General features: G+C 43.2%; 1 protein-coding gene and 1 long non-coding RNA gene across 5 annotated transcripts in view; one reads left to right on the top strand and one right to left on the bottom strand.

Moving 5' to 3' along the window:
* Nucleotides 1-16273, bottom strand: part of asap1b (ArfGAP with SH3 domain, ankyrin repeat and PH domain 1b) — an 84093-nt gene that overhangs the window by 14637 nt on the left and 53183 nt on the right. For all 4 annotated transcript variants that reach the window (XM_085468164.1, XM_085468162.1, XM_085468161.1 and 1 more), the window contains exons 10-19: nucleotides 15061-15161; nucleotides 14870-14939; nucleotides 9313-9400; nucleotides 8987-9035; nucleotides 6062-6228; nucleotides 3625-3758; nucleotides 3337-3428; nucleotides 3069-3255; nucleotides 824-909; nucleotides 3-118 (exon numbers count right to left, since the gene is read on the bottom strand). In XM_085468164.1, coding sequence (XP_085324290.1) covers nucleotides 3-118; nucleotides 824-909; nucleotides 3069-3255; nucleotides 3337-3428; nucleotides 3625-3758; nucleotides 6062-6228; nucleotides 8987-9035; nucleotides 9313-9400; nucleotides 14870-14939; nucleotides 15061-15161 — 1090 coding nt within the window. The remainder of the gene's footprint in view (nucleotides 1-2; nucleotides 119-823; nucleotides 910-3068; nucleotides 3256-3336; nucleotides 3429-3624; nucleotides 3759-6061; nucleotides 6229-8986; nucleotides 9036-9312; nucleotides 9401-14869; nucleotides 14940-15060; nucleotides 15162-16273) is intronic.
* Nucleotides 118-5709, top strand: LOC146701798 (uncharacterized). The gene is made up of 4 exons (XR_014922235.1): nucleotides 118-287; nucleotides 3556-3721; nucleotides 5112-5212; nucleotides 5330-5709. It is a non-coding gene; the product is annotated as an uncharacterized LOC146701798 (long non-coding RNA).

Genomic DNA, 16273 nt, shown 5'->3' with positions numbered 1-16273 from the left:
ACTGATGTCGGTGGCAGGCTTGCCCCTCAGGAGTAACTTGAGGCACTCTGGCTTTTCGTACATGCAGCAGTAATGCAGGGCGGTGTTCCCCCACTCCGTCTGCTTATCCAGGTTACCGCTGAGTTAGGAAAAAAACAAAAACAACAAGACTCGCGCAGTGAGGTCACATGCCTGAGGGTGTTTTCCACAGTCGTGCAGCTTTAGGTTAATATGTTATTGCTCAGGATTTTGAGGTTTAGCATGAAAGAAGAGGATTGGAAACAGCACATTAGACGTCTTGAGTAGAGGTGAGACATTAAATCATTCAAGAAAAACTACAAACTACAGCTAATGGCGCAGTAGCAATCTTTAGATCTTCTGCAATTCCCATGAAGGCAACAAAAAAAAATATTAAAAGACAAGTCCTAGACATGGGTTTAATTAATGAGGGGGTCTCAGTTCAGCAGTGGAGACTGTGTGCAGTTGGAGAAGTGGTGGGTAAACAATTGAAAGGAGAGGAATAAATTAAGGCAGAGAACAAGTGCTTGACCCATTTCTGTTTGCCTTGTGGGAATCTGAGCTGAGCTGAGCCGCGTGAAGCTTTTCCTCTGCACTGCTTTATTAGACTAGAGCACAGAAAGTGACTCGCAGCAGACAGACGGATCAAATTTAATACAGAGTGTTTACACCAAGCTGTGCTGTTTTATACACAATTTTACTCCAAAGTACTCGCGCGTGTTTTTATGAAAGTTGAACAGCTCTTTGCACTCCTCCTGAGCCAAGCTGAATGCACGCAGCTGCATTTTCTAAAAGGTTTAGCAGCTCTTTAAAAAACAAAATGTACCTGTTCTGCACGAGGAAGTCCACCAAGTGCAGGGAGGTCTGGTCAGCAGTCCGTACAGAGTAATGCAGTGCAGTCTCTCCAGCTTCCTGCAGGGGGCCATCAAACACAGCAAAGACTCAGTGGGGCGATCTTGGGGAGCATCCATTCTGTATTCTCTCTCTGTCTGCGACTCTTTCAGCATTTAAACAAGCTGCAGTAAACAAAATGGCTCCTAAAAATAATACTTCTGCAGGCCTGAAGCCGGCTTTTGTCCATTCCTGGGAGTCTCTTGCTTTTATTTCATCTGCCTTGCAGCACCAAAGCTGGATCTAGGTGGTGGTGTTTTAGATTCAGCATTAAAGATGGAGGTAAAGGCGAAACATATGGAGCTAACGCTTAAATTTAGTGGATCTGTTGGCATCTGAGAGGGGGTCGGATTTAATCACGCACTGCTGTCACGCTGTCTGTGTTTTGAGTTGGGGGTGGGAAGTCACGGTGCAGCCCTTTGGATGCACTGACAGCAGCAGATCAGATATCGGTGAGTCAGACTTCACAGCGCGTTCAGCAGCACCACCCCCCCACTCTCCGTCACCAGACGATATCCTCTTTTATTCCTCTGCAGCATTGTGCACTTAATTTTTCATTAGGGAACGACCGTGTTCGGGTTATAAAACCTTGACCCATTTACGTCAGATTAAGTCTTATCACGCATGTTGTTCACGGTACTGTATCCTCACCAGACACTGCTTGTTATTCAACTTTCATTTTTGCCTAAAAACAGCAAAAAGGCAAGAGAACAAAAGCGAGAGGGGGAAAAAAAACCAAAACAAGCTGAACCACAAAATAAAAAACAGACGCATGAACTGAGCCGCTACAGATGTCGCCATCTAAATATATGTGGACCCAAAACACATGATGCCCTGCAATGTGGTGGAGGTTTGCTGGCTATCACCACCTGCTGGAGAAGTTAACCCGGATGACTCAGAATTTTCCAACTGTTACACCCATTTCTAACTGCCAAATAATTCACCAGCTGGCAAGAACGTGTCAGCAGCGGTGGTGTTGCTGGGAAGAAACCACACATGAGGATGAAACCACTGCAGGAACACGCACAGAGCACTGACCAGGCGGCTTCTGAGCGTCGCAGTCTGCACGTGTTATGATTCCAGGCATGTTTTTGCATAGTCCTGTCAGGAGAAGCGGACAGCTCTGGCTTCAAGTGTTCATGTTTGAATTCATTTGAGCTCCTCAAGCCATTTAATGGTTTAATTACTGCCCATTTCCATACAGGGTTCATTCATGTGCTTTTTTTCTTGATTATTTGTGATTTCTGCTCGCTGTATGACCCTCTACTGGCCTTTTAAACTTTTAACCCTGTGGCTGATTTTGGCTTAGAGTTACCTGACAGTGTGATCTGTAGCTGGCTACAGAGAAGCGAGGTGTCGTCAGAGTTGGATATAATGTTTTGCTTTACTGGCATAAATGGTCCCCATCTGTAAAGATGCACTTTTTAAGGCACAATTTTATGATCTTCAGCAAATTGTTTTAGGCGTGCAATTTTATGTGTAGTGCTATTACAAAGCAGATGTGGTGTTTTACTCTCTTATAATCACAAGATTACGCTTCTCCATTTTCTTTCCGCATTGCATCACTTTGGGGAGATGTCCTAGGCAGCAAGTTGAAGGGAAATATGACTGAAAATTATTCTATTTTGCCTCCAAGAGTATTTCTTTTTTTTTCTTCCATAACATATAGTTAATAAAGCCTGGACTTCATTGTTGATCCATTTTCTGGGCTATGTTCCACTTTTAGAGCCTTTTCTTTAACAGTACGTTGTATACACCAGAGCTTTTGTTGCCAATAAAAAGTTTCTCTTCTGCCCTGTAGGACCTATAAAAAGTCCTATAATTTAGGTTTCTGCAAACTTTGATAGTCTACAGTTCCTAAACTGTGGACACACAATAAAAGAGAGATTTCCTTCAAGTTAAACAAATAACTAAAAAGTTTCAAAAAACATGACTTATTATAGAATTTCCCCAGAGGTACCTACCCAAGGGATTAATAAAGTTCTATCTATCTATAAGACTAAGAAAACTGTTGGACAAATCTAACACCGTCAGTCTTTAAAAGCACTAATGTTTATTTTTCGATTCACCTCTACTGACATTGATTTCGACACCATAAAAAAAAAATGTTTGAAACAAAATTATCTTATCGTGTTTTTAACTTTGGATAAATCAGACCTTTAGATGTCTCTTTGACTCACCGGTCCTGCCTCTGGAAGCGGCTCCATAAGCTCCACCCCCTCCGCATAGACCTGAATAAGTGCCAGCAGGTCCCTGGACTGAACCGCCTCAAACAACTCGATCATTTTAGCTGCCGCAGACGTGCACGTCTTCCTCGCGTACTTGTGGTCCACATACTTGGCGTTGATGAACTCCTTCCTCACTGTCCTGTGGACAAAATGTCAAAAAAAAAAAAAAAGTTAAAGAGTTGAGTTGAGAGATAAAGATTTGTTTATATATAAAACTTACATGTCACTGGAGGGAGTGGGCTTTGGTGATGGGGAGGGGAGGTTTCCCTCCATGATCTCATTGAAGCTACTGTTCCCTACATTCTTGGCCAGCTGTGGGAGAAAGAAGGGAAACATCAGCAACCAAAGAAAGACACATGATGTATCCCTGCAGCTTTACAGATTAAAATTGGCTCCATCCTGTCTTCACAATACTCTTTCATGATTCCTCATATTTCAGGTGAAAACAGTGAAGGGTGTGCCTCGAAAATAAGATCAGTTCCCTCGACAGGCCGTTTGTCTGACTCACCAAGAGTTCTGAGGTTCCTAACTTGTCGAGCTCCATGGACTGGATGCGGGAAATGTGGACTCCCATCTCTCGGTGGATGCCAGAGCACTCGATGCAGGTGAGGATCCCCAGGTTGGTGGACAGCCACTTTGGGTCTATAGACAACAGTGTAACACAAGTTATTACGGCTACAGGAGGCTGAAATATAAACAGGTGGTGATTTGACCTCCTACAGTGGGGATGTCAAACTCATTTTACATTGTGGGCCACATATACAGCCCGCTTTGATCTTAAGTTGACCAAATCAAAGAAACTCTCCTTTCTTCCAGTCTAAATTTTAAGTATGTATTTATTTCCTGAGACATTTTAATACAAAAAGTGCAATTTTAACAATAAATCTCAGTTTTTCTAAATGATAAAGAAATGCTGCTTTAAAAACAATGTTTTCACTGTGCACATACTGTGTAAAAAAACAACAACAACAACAACAACAACAACCCCCAAACAAACAGAAACCTTTAGATGACTTTTATTTATTACTTAATTACTTCTGTATAGTATGAATAGCAATGAGGTAGGTCTTCAGCCATCAGTAAAAATTTTGTAAAATGTATGAAAATACAGTTTGAAGTCCAAACTTTATGCGCTCATTCACATTTTCCAGTACCATCTAGTGGTTTGGATTAGAGTCTTTGCCGGGACAATTCTGGGCGCCGGGCCTTATGTTTGACAACCCTATCCGACAGCATCGAGGGCTCAGCTGATAAACCTCCCCACATGTAGCAAATCTTACATGCAGCATGCAGTTTTATTTCCTTTTTAAATTGCTGCTGCCCTGCAATCTGCTTTGCAACCCACCTCCGCTACAGATGCCTCTTTTCAAGCTCTTCCTGACTTCTTATATAACTGATGCCTGTTCTGTATTGCGTTATGCTTGCCGCACTAGTCACTGGCCGCAAGCACTGTGACTTTAAAACCGCCACAAAAGCATTTATAGTGATGCTTGAGGCGTGCTTGACTCTGATGACACAAAAGAAGAAGTTGAAACAGGAAACAAAGCGATTGCTTAGGTTTTTTTCTTCCTCCACAGAATGTCTCATCTTTTCTAACTGATGCAACACTCTCTCCCTCAGTTTTCTGGAAATATCTGTGGTCCTGCATTAACACTGAAATGCATGTAAAGCCAGACCATTCGTAAGGGTAACAGCACTAAGCATAAACTGCCAGTTAGGCTTTGCATGTCCACATGTACCATATCCTCAAATCACTGCAACAGAAAACAACCATCTTGTGAATAAACTAGCCCTGATTGAGCTGCTAAACCACAGCTTATTTTTCCACTATATTCATTGACTTTATTTATTAATGCATCACCACTGCAAAGCACAAAGGCGCACGCGCACAGAGATGTGGCAGATCCTCGAAACCTCCAGAGACTGAGCGACTTTGCTGACTGATGTTCTGATGCAATCCGGGGGAATTAAGGAAGCTTTAAACTGTGACCTCAGTGATGCTGATGCTGTGAGGCGAGGGGTGCTGCTCTGTCTGAAGCTGACAAGTTAACACCAGAGGAGGCTGGTGGAAATGATAGAGACAGCCCAATAACCCGGTGAGTCATGCACACAAACAGACTGCAGGAAGGCACGTGCACACATTTACACAACACAATTAACAGATGCATTGTGAATTTATGGGTCCTCTATAGCTGATTAATGCTATCTTACAGATGAATTTCCAGTCAGAGCATCGAATGAGCAGCAGAGGGAACAACGAGGTGACCTTTGAAAGTCATAAAAAGGTCCTTCAACCACCAAATTAATTTTATGTGTTGAGGAAAGGGAAGCATGGGCGTCACCTTCTCGGTCAGATAAAGGAAAACAACAGGAATCAGATGCTTAAATCCACATCTGGAACATGTGTTATGCCAAAGCCATGTATATGAACGGATGCAGCAACAAGAGAGCAGACATGACAAATTACCTCCGCTCTCTGAGGACCGCAGGGGTCGATGAAGCGTGTGTGACTTATGTAACATCGTGATGTAATGATGTTGTTTCTCAAAGCCCAGAAATGTTTTTTTTTTCTCCCCCAAGAGATAAAGTCCACCGCCCCAGTACTCTGCAAGCTGCTGTGTGTGTTTATATAGACAGAGTGGAGTGTGTGGATGCAAGCCTGTGTGTGCTGAGAGTCAGAGGGTCTGAGTGTCCACGGCACTCCTGAGTGCTGACTCTTTGCTTTCTAATGTGAGGGGGAGTATCGGGATAGAGCTGCGCCCTGAATGCTAACAACACCAGCATGCGCGCACACACACTGCAGTGTAGCTCGCTCAGCAACCATCTAACTGAAGGACACGGAGTTCAAGGCAGCGGTGACATTGTAAAGCTACCGAGACAGGAGAGCGGCTTTAAATAAAACATGGTCCACATTTAAATGGACTCACGCAGCTCCACAAACACACCTGCAGCTCCACAGTCGCAGCAGACTTCATTGCCCGGCATGCGCAGCACGTCTTCTATGATGGCTTTGGTGAGGTCCTCTAATCCGTCCTCCCCTCCGCTGCTCTGCTCGCCACGAAACGCCATGTTTAATGCCTCCTCCTTGCTGTTGGTCAGCACCGAGATCCAACTGCAAGAGGGAACATTGTTAGAGACATTACAAACAATAAAATAAAGTTTTACTTTATTGAGATAAAAACAGCTAGGGGTAAAGTTAAAGAGAGCAATTCAGCATAGCATCATTTTGTGATAAAATGTCAGGAAAGCGCCCATCACAGGTTCTTAAAGCCTTCGGTGACCTTTTATCTTGTCTAAATGCATCAAAATCACAAAAATACACAGAAAAGCAGCAACAGGGAAGCTAAAAGGAGGGATTATGTTGCATTTTTGCTTTACAAAGATGCTAAAACACACAAATATTTGCCCATTCTTTGGTTTCTTCGAAAAGGTTAAAGAGGAACCAGTGCACCCACGCAGGCCTGTGGCCGTTACAACGAGGCGGGCGTACAAACACGACCTCCTGCATTTCACTACACAAAGCACAATCTGCACACACGCAGCCGATCACAGCCCTTCCTCTGTCACTGCCACTCAATCCCCTCTCAGAGCAGACAGACAGTGGGCACACAAACCGATGCATTCGATTGTCTGTTTATCTCCATGTGTGGAAAAACAAGATATTTTAATCCACTAATGCGTAGGTGTGCAGATGCCAGGCCAAAAGTGTTTGCGTGTTTGCTTACAATATGCATTATAATATGCTGCCGGCCTAATTGCGGAAGAGCGTGATTACGTGAAGCGAGCGCCCTATGAAACACTAAATATTTGAAGGGAACTACAAAGAAGACGACGCCATCGCCGACACCACTGCAGTTGGAATTGCGTGACGGAAGGAGCAGAGCAGAGCCGCGAGTGGCATCCCAAAGGACTACAAGCAACATGAAGTGTTCAAGCAGGACTGAGCGAAGAGGCAAAGCCACAGCGAGGCTGGAAGAAAGTTTCCACCATCAGAGGAAGAACAGCCACAGCATCACAGAGTGGCAGATAGACAGTATTCAGACTCGGGTTTGTTTTCACTCCTCTGTGTTTATGAGTGATTCGGCTCCGGGGGAATCACATCTTATGTCCAACAACGCCATCACAACACTGCATTCAACTGTTTTTGTTTATCTGTACGCAACTGCTGATCTCATCCCAGCTCCTGTTTGTTGGGCAAGCTATTAAAAAGCCTGTAAAGCATGAAAACAAAAATCACCAAAATATAATTTTTTTTAAATGGAGTTTTAATTGAACCTTGTGACAATTTTTTTTAAAAAAATAATTAAATATTAAACAAATATCTGGCTTTTAAAAGAATACTTTATTGCTTAAACGTGTATTATATTAACAGGGTTAATAGTTTCATTAAAAATCACATACGTACGTTGACAATCGATTAATCCCAGTTTCTCAGTTCTATTCTTTCATTGTTATTTGTGTTTTATTTTATTATTTTAGTGTTGTGGCCTTTGTTTTAAGTTAAAGTGAGGTTGCTTTGAGCTTCGAGAAGTGAAGGCCTTTAAACACTGGTCGTGTAAAATCTGGGTGAATTTTTCATGCTTTAAAAATATTTTTCTGACTCATTCTTAAGTCCGCCGCTCACACTGACCGCGTACTTTCACTGGATGAATCTGTGATATTTATTCTTTCAGTAGACGCTCGGTCTTTCAGATTTTCACATGAGTATAAACAGATCTGACCAATCAGACCAGCGCATTTGGCAACAAGTGCGCTTGTAGTTCAAAACACATACCAGTACTTTTCTAAACATATTTATTTACTTAAATCAAAATCTGATCCATAATCCGTCAAGCAAACAGGAAAACTCGTGCATTCATCATCCTGTGACTTATTCTCACAAACTGACAAAGCTAGTTTCACTTGAAATTTCTGGAAAATTGAGGCGGCCGGTTTCCACAACACGATGACAAATTAGCGACGTTACATGGTTACCGCAGACACCAAAAAACGACTGTTGCACAGTTTAACGTGCCTGCAGCTGCTTTACTCTGACCAACCAGCCTTAATTTACAAATTTAACTTTCTGTTCGTCCTCCCACATGGTAAAAGCAAAGCCGTGTCTTTGTGACATATTAATTATTCAAATTTCACATGAATGCAGACGGCATACTCTGCACTGCAGAACTGCTCCTGTAACTCAAAAAACACAACGTACAGGCTTTTATATAGTTCCCAAAAATTATCTAATGCTTGTTTTTTTAGCCACAATGACGACTAAATTTGTCCTCATGGAGTCTGACTACACAGACAACTCGCCAATTAACAATATGACTTCTTGTGTCATAAATACGATTCGACTTCAACAGAAACGGCAAAAGTGAACAACGCTAAGGCACTTTTTTATATCACACCTCCTTATTTTTCATGTGCAGTCACTATAACACTGCTGTAAAACGAATTTAAACCCGTTAAGTGTGTGAAAGGATCTCTTAAATAGGTAGCACAACCGTGGTTATTCCTGTGTATGTGTGTCTGCTCGTGCGTGAGGGTATGGGGAAGCAACAGTATGAAGTTACAGCGACCTGAATTACTCCAGACCACCAATCCCACTGCCATCCTCGCTGCCACAGAGTCGCAGCCTCACTGCTCTCTACAAAGTGAAAAACACTTCCTGTGCTCAAGAGTGACAATGAAGCGACACACCAGCGACTAACCGGCGTCCAATTAATGAAAAACCTTTAGCTGACAGCTAAAGACACCTTTAGCGAGTTCACACATAGAAGAATAAATGGGTGTGTAGACTGAGGCGAAGTGGTGTCAGACTGATTCAAACAGCGATAACAAGCAGAACGAGGATCATGTGTCTGTCGTTACCCTGAAGTACTCACATGACAAACTCCTGCTCATCCTCGGCCTGGAAATGATACGTCCGGTTATCTGCAAACAATAAACGGTGGAGTTAAAAAATGCAAATGTCTACTTTTGCATTTATGATAGCCAGCATGCAGCAAACGATTCTAACGCTTATCTGTGTTCTTAATACACTATTATACAAAGAAAACTGCATGTGGAGTTTCCACAGGTCCTTTTACAAGAGGCAACTCTCATCATATTACAAGTGTTTGTCACAGAGCCATTCAGGCATGCGTTAAAGTGCGTGACCGTGTGTGTGTGTGTGTGTGTGTGTGTGTGTGTGTGTGTGTGTGTAACTTACGAGAAATGAGATCAAAGCATTTCCGGTCCTCAGTACTTGGTTTCACCTGGCAGGTGAGCAGGTTGAGTTTGACTGGCTGCCTGTTGGACTGTAAGAACAAACACAAAGATCACACACTGGACCACAGTGGAAATATTACACACAAGCACAACACCGTCCTCACATCAGGGACATAAATATTTCGTTGCTTTGGGGATTTAAGTTCAGTCAAACATCTCAAAATGAGAAGCAGTCGACATGTGTATGCATGTAAGCTGGTGTTCCTTGGATGAACTGCAGTGACTGTGTGGATCACTTTTCATCGTTCAGTGACATCATCGTCGTATTACCCACAGAAACAGTAATATCTGTGGGTAATATCATCACCTGGATGAGCTGGCGACCCGTCAGCCTCTCCTACCTCATTGAATAATTCACTGCCATTAATAACTGGATGTCTTCAAATTCCCTTCATCTTAATCCCGGCAAAACTGAGGCTCTAATTTTCAGTTCTTACGATCCCCACCAGGAATTTTGCTATCAATATTATTCCCCTGCATTTGAATTTTGAATCTAAGAATCCTTGCAAAACTCAAACCTCTACTGCCACCCAATAATTTAGAACTTTTAGCAGTCGCCTTAATTTTCTCCCGTCTGATTCCCTCTTTCTCTTCAGCCAGTCTTTAACTGGTCCAGAACGCAGCAGCTAGGCTAAGCCTCCTGGCAGTAGCGTCTTAAGGTGGCACAAATTGCCTGGAAGTGCAAGTTCAAGAACACCCACCTGGCCAGGTCACCACTGAAACGCCTACATCACCAAATTCAGCCTTAATGTATGCATGCTCCCTTAATCACAACGTATTAGTACCGGCATTGTCATGACACGAGCGATTATACATCATAGCCTGTTATTTTTGTCAAAGGTCTATTTGAACACTTGGGTTCACAAGAACTCGTGCAGGATGTTTCATAGATGCATCTATGGTTTCATTCAAACAGTTGGGTGTCCACGCCGCCCACCCGCTCGGCCCTTAAGCCTTCAGTCTGAGTGGTAACTAGCCACAGCTCACATATCACCCCTGTTCTTGCTTCCCTTCACTGGCATCCAGTGAAACTCAGAATCCATTTAAAAAGAAAACTATTGAGAACACATGAAGCCCTACATGGCCAAGCTTCAGCACATGCAGCAGCCCTTAAACTGTTCCACACTTTTTAGGGCTGTAACTCCTAATGTTTGGAACAAACTTCCTCAGCCTATCAGGTCGGCTGAATCTCTGGTTTGTTTTAAACGAAGCTGCTGAAGAGTCATTGCTATAAGTTAGCGTCTCTGGAAGTGTGTATGCAGGAATGAATGCAAGGCCGTATGTTTGTGCGTCTGTGTCCTGGAACATGTAGTCTTATCTTTAATATGATGCTGTCGTCAAACTGTGAACCAAATAAATGGATTATTCTCTGCATCATACGGTCAAATAAAGGTTAAACTTCATCACCCTTAGCTGTAGTGCCGATTAATTACAACAATCGTGAACACAGTTAAGCATCAGTATTTAACACTGTCATTGTGAGCATGTTAGCATTCAGCTAATACAGCAAGCACAGCCTCACAGAGGCCTCAACAAGTGATCAAGGCTCCTCCTCAAGCTGAATTCAAAGTGTGCAAACATTTTCACACACAATCCACCCGATTGTTGACGCTGTACATGCAGAAATATGGCGGGTGAAAGTAAAAGTTTGGTTGAAGGGAAGAAACACTTTTAAAGAAAAATTGATTTCAAGTCTGTTTCCTGTCCACGTAGAGTGACCCAGATGTGTTTTTACAGGTGTAACAGTGATAACAGAAATGCACAGAAACCTCCTTTGATGTTTGGCAGTAGAGCCCATCTTGTTTCCAGATCCGGTGTTCTGACAAACCATCCTACTTTGGCAAAACGTCCTACCTTAAGTAATTTATGCACATTTCTGCCCTCACAGAGTAACTCCAGCACAAATTTAAGTAGGTATGATGGTTTGCCACTTAACTTTGCCCATCAGAGTAAGCTTGTAGCTCATATTCATAAAGCCAGGATGGTTTGCCACTTCATTTTACCCATTAAAGTATGCTTGTCGGTCACATTCACAAAGGTAGGATTGGTTTGGCACTTAATTTCATGTTGTGCGCATGCGCAGAAACAACGGGTAGGATGGTTTGTCAGGTAGGATGGATTCCCAGAACAATTTGCGCTTAAACACAACAAAGTAGGAAATAAAACATGAGTAACATATGCACAATTCGTTTTGCTGACTTGGTGAATGAAAAACATTTCTGGGTTTCCCACAAACTGAGGGGTCTTCATATTGTTCATTTTGTCAGAAACAACAAAAAGAAATTATATAGAAAAGGAGAGAAAAATGCTCATGTTTGAGTAGCTGGAGCCACCAGATGGTGGGTATATTTTCATTTTAAAAGGATTTGCATAATTCTCGTAGATAATTGTATCAAGTCATGTTTTTATTATTCAACAAAGCTTCTGCGGTCCGAACTACAAGCTGAACTCAAGGTGCCCCCATTAAGACAGTGGACTGAGCTGGCTGTGCTGTGTACTGTAATAATTGGGTCCAGTTGGCACGTACATACTGAGCATTGTCTCCTGCCAGTGCCCGGGCAGAGGGGGGACGAGGGCACGTGCTAATGAAATGCTAACAGGCTGTTATGAGCCTTGGAGTTGGTGTTAGCCTGCTGGCAAGATGCCACATCCAACTAAAGCCACCTAAAGTTCATCTGCACTGAGGCCTGAAGAAAAGGGAAAAACCTGAAGCGGCGGTAAACTGCTCTCGGACAGAGAAAAACGATTACAAGCTCAGTATGATAACCGCTCAGTGGGCTAAATTAGAAACTGAGGTCAAAGATTCAGTTCCTCCATCACAAAACGCAACAAGAGAAAACATTTTCCTCTCATATCACAGGCGACCACTTCCTCAGAGCGTCTTTGCAGCAGCAGCGTGAAAGTTCAAAACAACAAAGCTCACGTTCACGTCAGTCGCGACCATCCTGATCCTCCCCGCTGTGTTACAGCTGGAGCAACTGCTGTGTCTGCTGGGAAATAAGCCGCCAGAGTGCCAACTCCACCAAGCTCATCCCACACGCCCGACTCGCTGCCAATCCTCACCGGTTAGAAGTAAATAAGGCTGAATTCAAACATTTGCATGTATGCTTAAAGCCGTCAGGGATGATTTATCTGATTTAATCCACAGGCTGTTACTACACAGACATGCTTGCGGATTTGTAAGGCTGTGCTAACACCGGCACGCTCACAGAGACAATATGCTAGTGTTTAGCAGATATGGTGTTGACCATTAGCCATCATCTGCTACTTCGCTCTAAACACAAAGTACAGCTGAGGCTGAAGGGAGCGCCATTAGTTTATTTGTTGAGGTATTTCAGTCTGACCGCAGCGATGACTGACCCAGAGTCCCCGGAGTCAAATTGTTAGCATAACGACAAATAAAACACATCTAAAGTTTCCTGGTGATGTAAACACTTTATGAGAGGATAACATCTGCTCTGTTCGGTATTTCAGCTACAAACAACAGAATATATGTATAAACTCTGCTTCTCACCCCCGTGTGTGGTTTGTGGTAAGTGTGTCTTCCTCAAGCTCAATTCTGGAAGTTTGGGGGTTTCTGCAGCATATAAGCCGTCCTACTTTTAATCTGCACGCACAAACCACACAGTTAACTTGGAAATTGGAACCAGTCCCAATCAGTGGGTTGATATAATCTGCCAATACAAAGATGCATTTGTGTTATTGGCTATTTTCTTTCTGCTATGCACAGTTAGGGAAGGTACTGTCTGTCCAGCAAAGAAGCTCTGATTTCCTACCAGCAGACGAGCGTCACAACTAACAGCTTGTCGCCAACTAGTTTGTGAAAACTGGACAATAAAAACAAAAACGTAGGAACCTTATCATGTATACGTTTGACGTTTTATCTCTGCACTACAGCTGTTATAGTATTTGTATTTTTTTTCCATTTTTACTAAAAACCAGTATAGTTTACATGTGAGTGTTAGTGCAATATTGCTTCCTTGTGTGCTATACTGAGGGGGGTCTGAGTCTAAGAATTTCACTGTCAGCAGTGATGTGCCATTGTTACCTCTCTTACAAAAAAATCCCACAAAATCAAAATCTACAGTTCTCAGGGGCTCGCCAAAGCTGGACAACAGAAGTCTGGACTGCTGGGAGATGATGGTTCACTGTACTGTACAGTGGAACAAGAGACTCATATCATGGATGCGCAGCCAACAAATCTGCAGCAAGATTGTGAAGCTGTGACGTCAATATGAACCAAACTCTCTGAGGAATGATTCCAGCGCCTTGTTGAATCTATGCCATGAAAAATTAAGGCAGCTCTGAAGGAAAAAACTGAACTAAACTGAACTGAATACAGGTATGGGAATATTGGTAAAGACATATATCCAGTACCTGCTGTGCTCTATAACAAAAGGCAAGGCTGAAAGAATTTAATTAAAAATAATAAGTGCATATATTAAAATAAGCCACAGCTGGTAGCTCTGCAGATTTGATTTGGCAGATTTCTGTGCAGGATGCCCTTCTCGACACCCCAACCTTCCCCCAAAGGATTAATAAAACAACATTTCAATAGTTGTCTCGCACCGACTTGTCAAAGCTGTCTGAATTAATAAATCACATAGAAATGATACTAATTGCTAAATCGATTCTCCTGGATACATTTAAATAATATTAAAAGTCAAGTTAATGTTGAAGCTCAGTTTATTTGTTGGTTATGTTATCAGGTTGTTTGTTTGTTTGTTTGTTTTGGAGGGGGGGGGGGGGTCACTTTAATCTGAATTGTATTTATAAGCTGTAAGAGGAATTTCAATCAGAAAGTCTTGCTTTTAATATTGACATGGTTCAAATGTTTTTGATGACCACACTGACGTAAGTAAGATTCAAGAGCTTTAGGAGCTTTCAGCAAACACTAAAAGCACCAAAAACATAATAAATTCCTGAACAATGCATCGTTTCCTGTTAACAGACGGACTGTCCGAGCGTGATGAGACACCTGCCACTGCTCTGCCACAATTAGCTAAGAGCTACTGATTGCGCTAAGCCCCCCCCCCCCCGACAGTCCAGCTGGTCCCGTGGGAGTTACGAGGCTCTGTAGGTTACACCTCAGTGGCCGGCGGTTGACAGAATTAACCCAGATATACGAGCCCCGCGTTAGATTCCCGAGGTCCGGAGCGGGAAAGAAAACATCACACTGAAACTTGCCTGCTGCACAAGAGCGGCAGCGGTGGCGGTACCCTCACACTCGCTCTGAGATGAGTCACCGAGGCGCAGCAGGCAGCAAGGGGGGGTAAGAGGGTGAGGCAAGGTTGCCATGACAACCCATTTATGTCAATTCCACTCTGCCAGCCTCCAGATTGTGACGAGAGAGAGAGAGAAAAAAAAAAACAACAACCTCCCCACATGATGTTCTCCTTTTGATCCGCACAGTCAGTGCTGAGGGTCACGGGGTTCATATGAGCAGCTGTGCCTGTGTGTGTGTGTGTGTGTGTGTGTGTGTGTGTGTGTGTACTCACTGTGGCATGAGAGATGGTGAGGATGCCCCCCTTCACTGAGCACTGCCTCCTCTGCCACACCTTCCTCAGCCTGTGAGAGGCGAAGGGGCGGGGTCAATCATTAGAGATATTTCCTGCCTGCTTTACATTTTAATGCGTCGTGAACGCACACTACAGCGTTTTTTTATTTATTCGCTGTGTTAGCAGCTTACCCATCACTCTTCTTCAGCAGGTAGCCTTTCTTCTCACTCCCAAACTCCTTGTTTCCCTGCAGCTGGTGCATGCTGTAGCCACCCTGCTTGCTCTGCGAGTCCTGCGCAAACCCACACCATAACACAAAATAAACACTTTGTGTGCACAGAACAGAGAGGCTTAATAAAGACATGCAACACATAGACAACACACACACAAAAAGGATTCTCTGACATCAAAGTGCTTCTGAAAAACAAACCAAGAGTGAAAATTAAAAAATAAAAGGAGGTAAAAAGCATGCTCTGCAACATCTCTACAGGGATAAAGCACTCTACTGTCAAGCTGAAGAACACAGACGCCAGCATGCTCAACATGCACCAACACTTACTCTTCTAGACTTGATTCCAGACAAGCAGAAGGCAGAGAGGAGGGGGAGATAGAGGGGAGAGGCGTGAAAGATCCGGCTCAGGTGCGAGAAAGTGTGCTACCTGCCCGTGTGTTAACCAAACCTACAATCCTCTGTGCTTATTGTCTAAAAGTGGTGCTACAGACAGAATAACTGAAATGTGAAAAACTGTATATATTGTTTCATGCAGACAGGCACACCGAGAGTGTGAACGTGTGAACCGAGAGGGTGTGAGCTAACGCACAGCCGAAGCAGCCTGTGCTGATAAGTAAAACGAGCCGGCAGTGCTGGCATACATGCCAACCCTCCCGATTTTTCCGGGAGAATCCCGAATTTCAGTGCCCCTCCAGAAAATCTCCCGGAGCCACCATTCTCCTGAATTTCTCCCGATTTTCCACCCGGACAACAAAATTGAAAAACCATATCGCAGAATTCATAGCGCGGCCAGCCAATTCCAGTTTCCAACAATGGCAGCAGCTATTTAGTTTTAATATTGCTCTTATTTCCCTTTCTGGGTTGCAAAAAAACTTTTAAAATATTTTCTGGTGAGATTGTAGCTGTGTAAACTTCAAATATCTGAGCCGGCGAGAACACCAAACTCCTGACACATCGTCTTCAAACCCCCGCGGTCTTTCGCTACTCGGGTTAAACGTGATATATAAGTCACTTTGATAACTTAAAAACGTTATTGTTTGGCTTTTTCAGTGTTTTATTTGTTCGTGAGTAAATTGGTTTGGCTGAGATTAAAGTTATTCGATTAGATTAGATTAATTTAACTTTATTAATCCCTCGGGAGGGTTCCTCCGGGGTTTTCACACAGCCTCTGA

The sequence above is a fragment of the Copadichromis virginalis genome, linkage group LG9 (genome assembly GCF_057382275.1).
Source record: "Copadichromis virginalis isolate Kocher_CV1m ecotype Utaka linkage group LG9, C_Virginalis_male_GT1.1, whole genome shotgun sequence".
Taxonomy (NCBI): Eukaryota; Metazoa; Chordata; class Actinopteri; order Cichliformes; family Cichlidae; genus Copadichromis; species Copadichromis virginalis.
The sequence above is the reverse complement of the archived record's forward strand: the minus strand, read 5'-3'. Positions and strand labels throughout refer to the sequence as shown.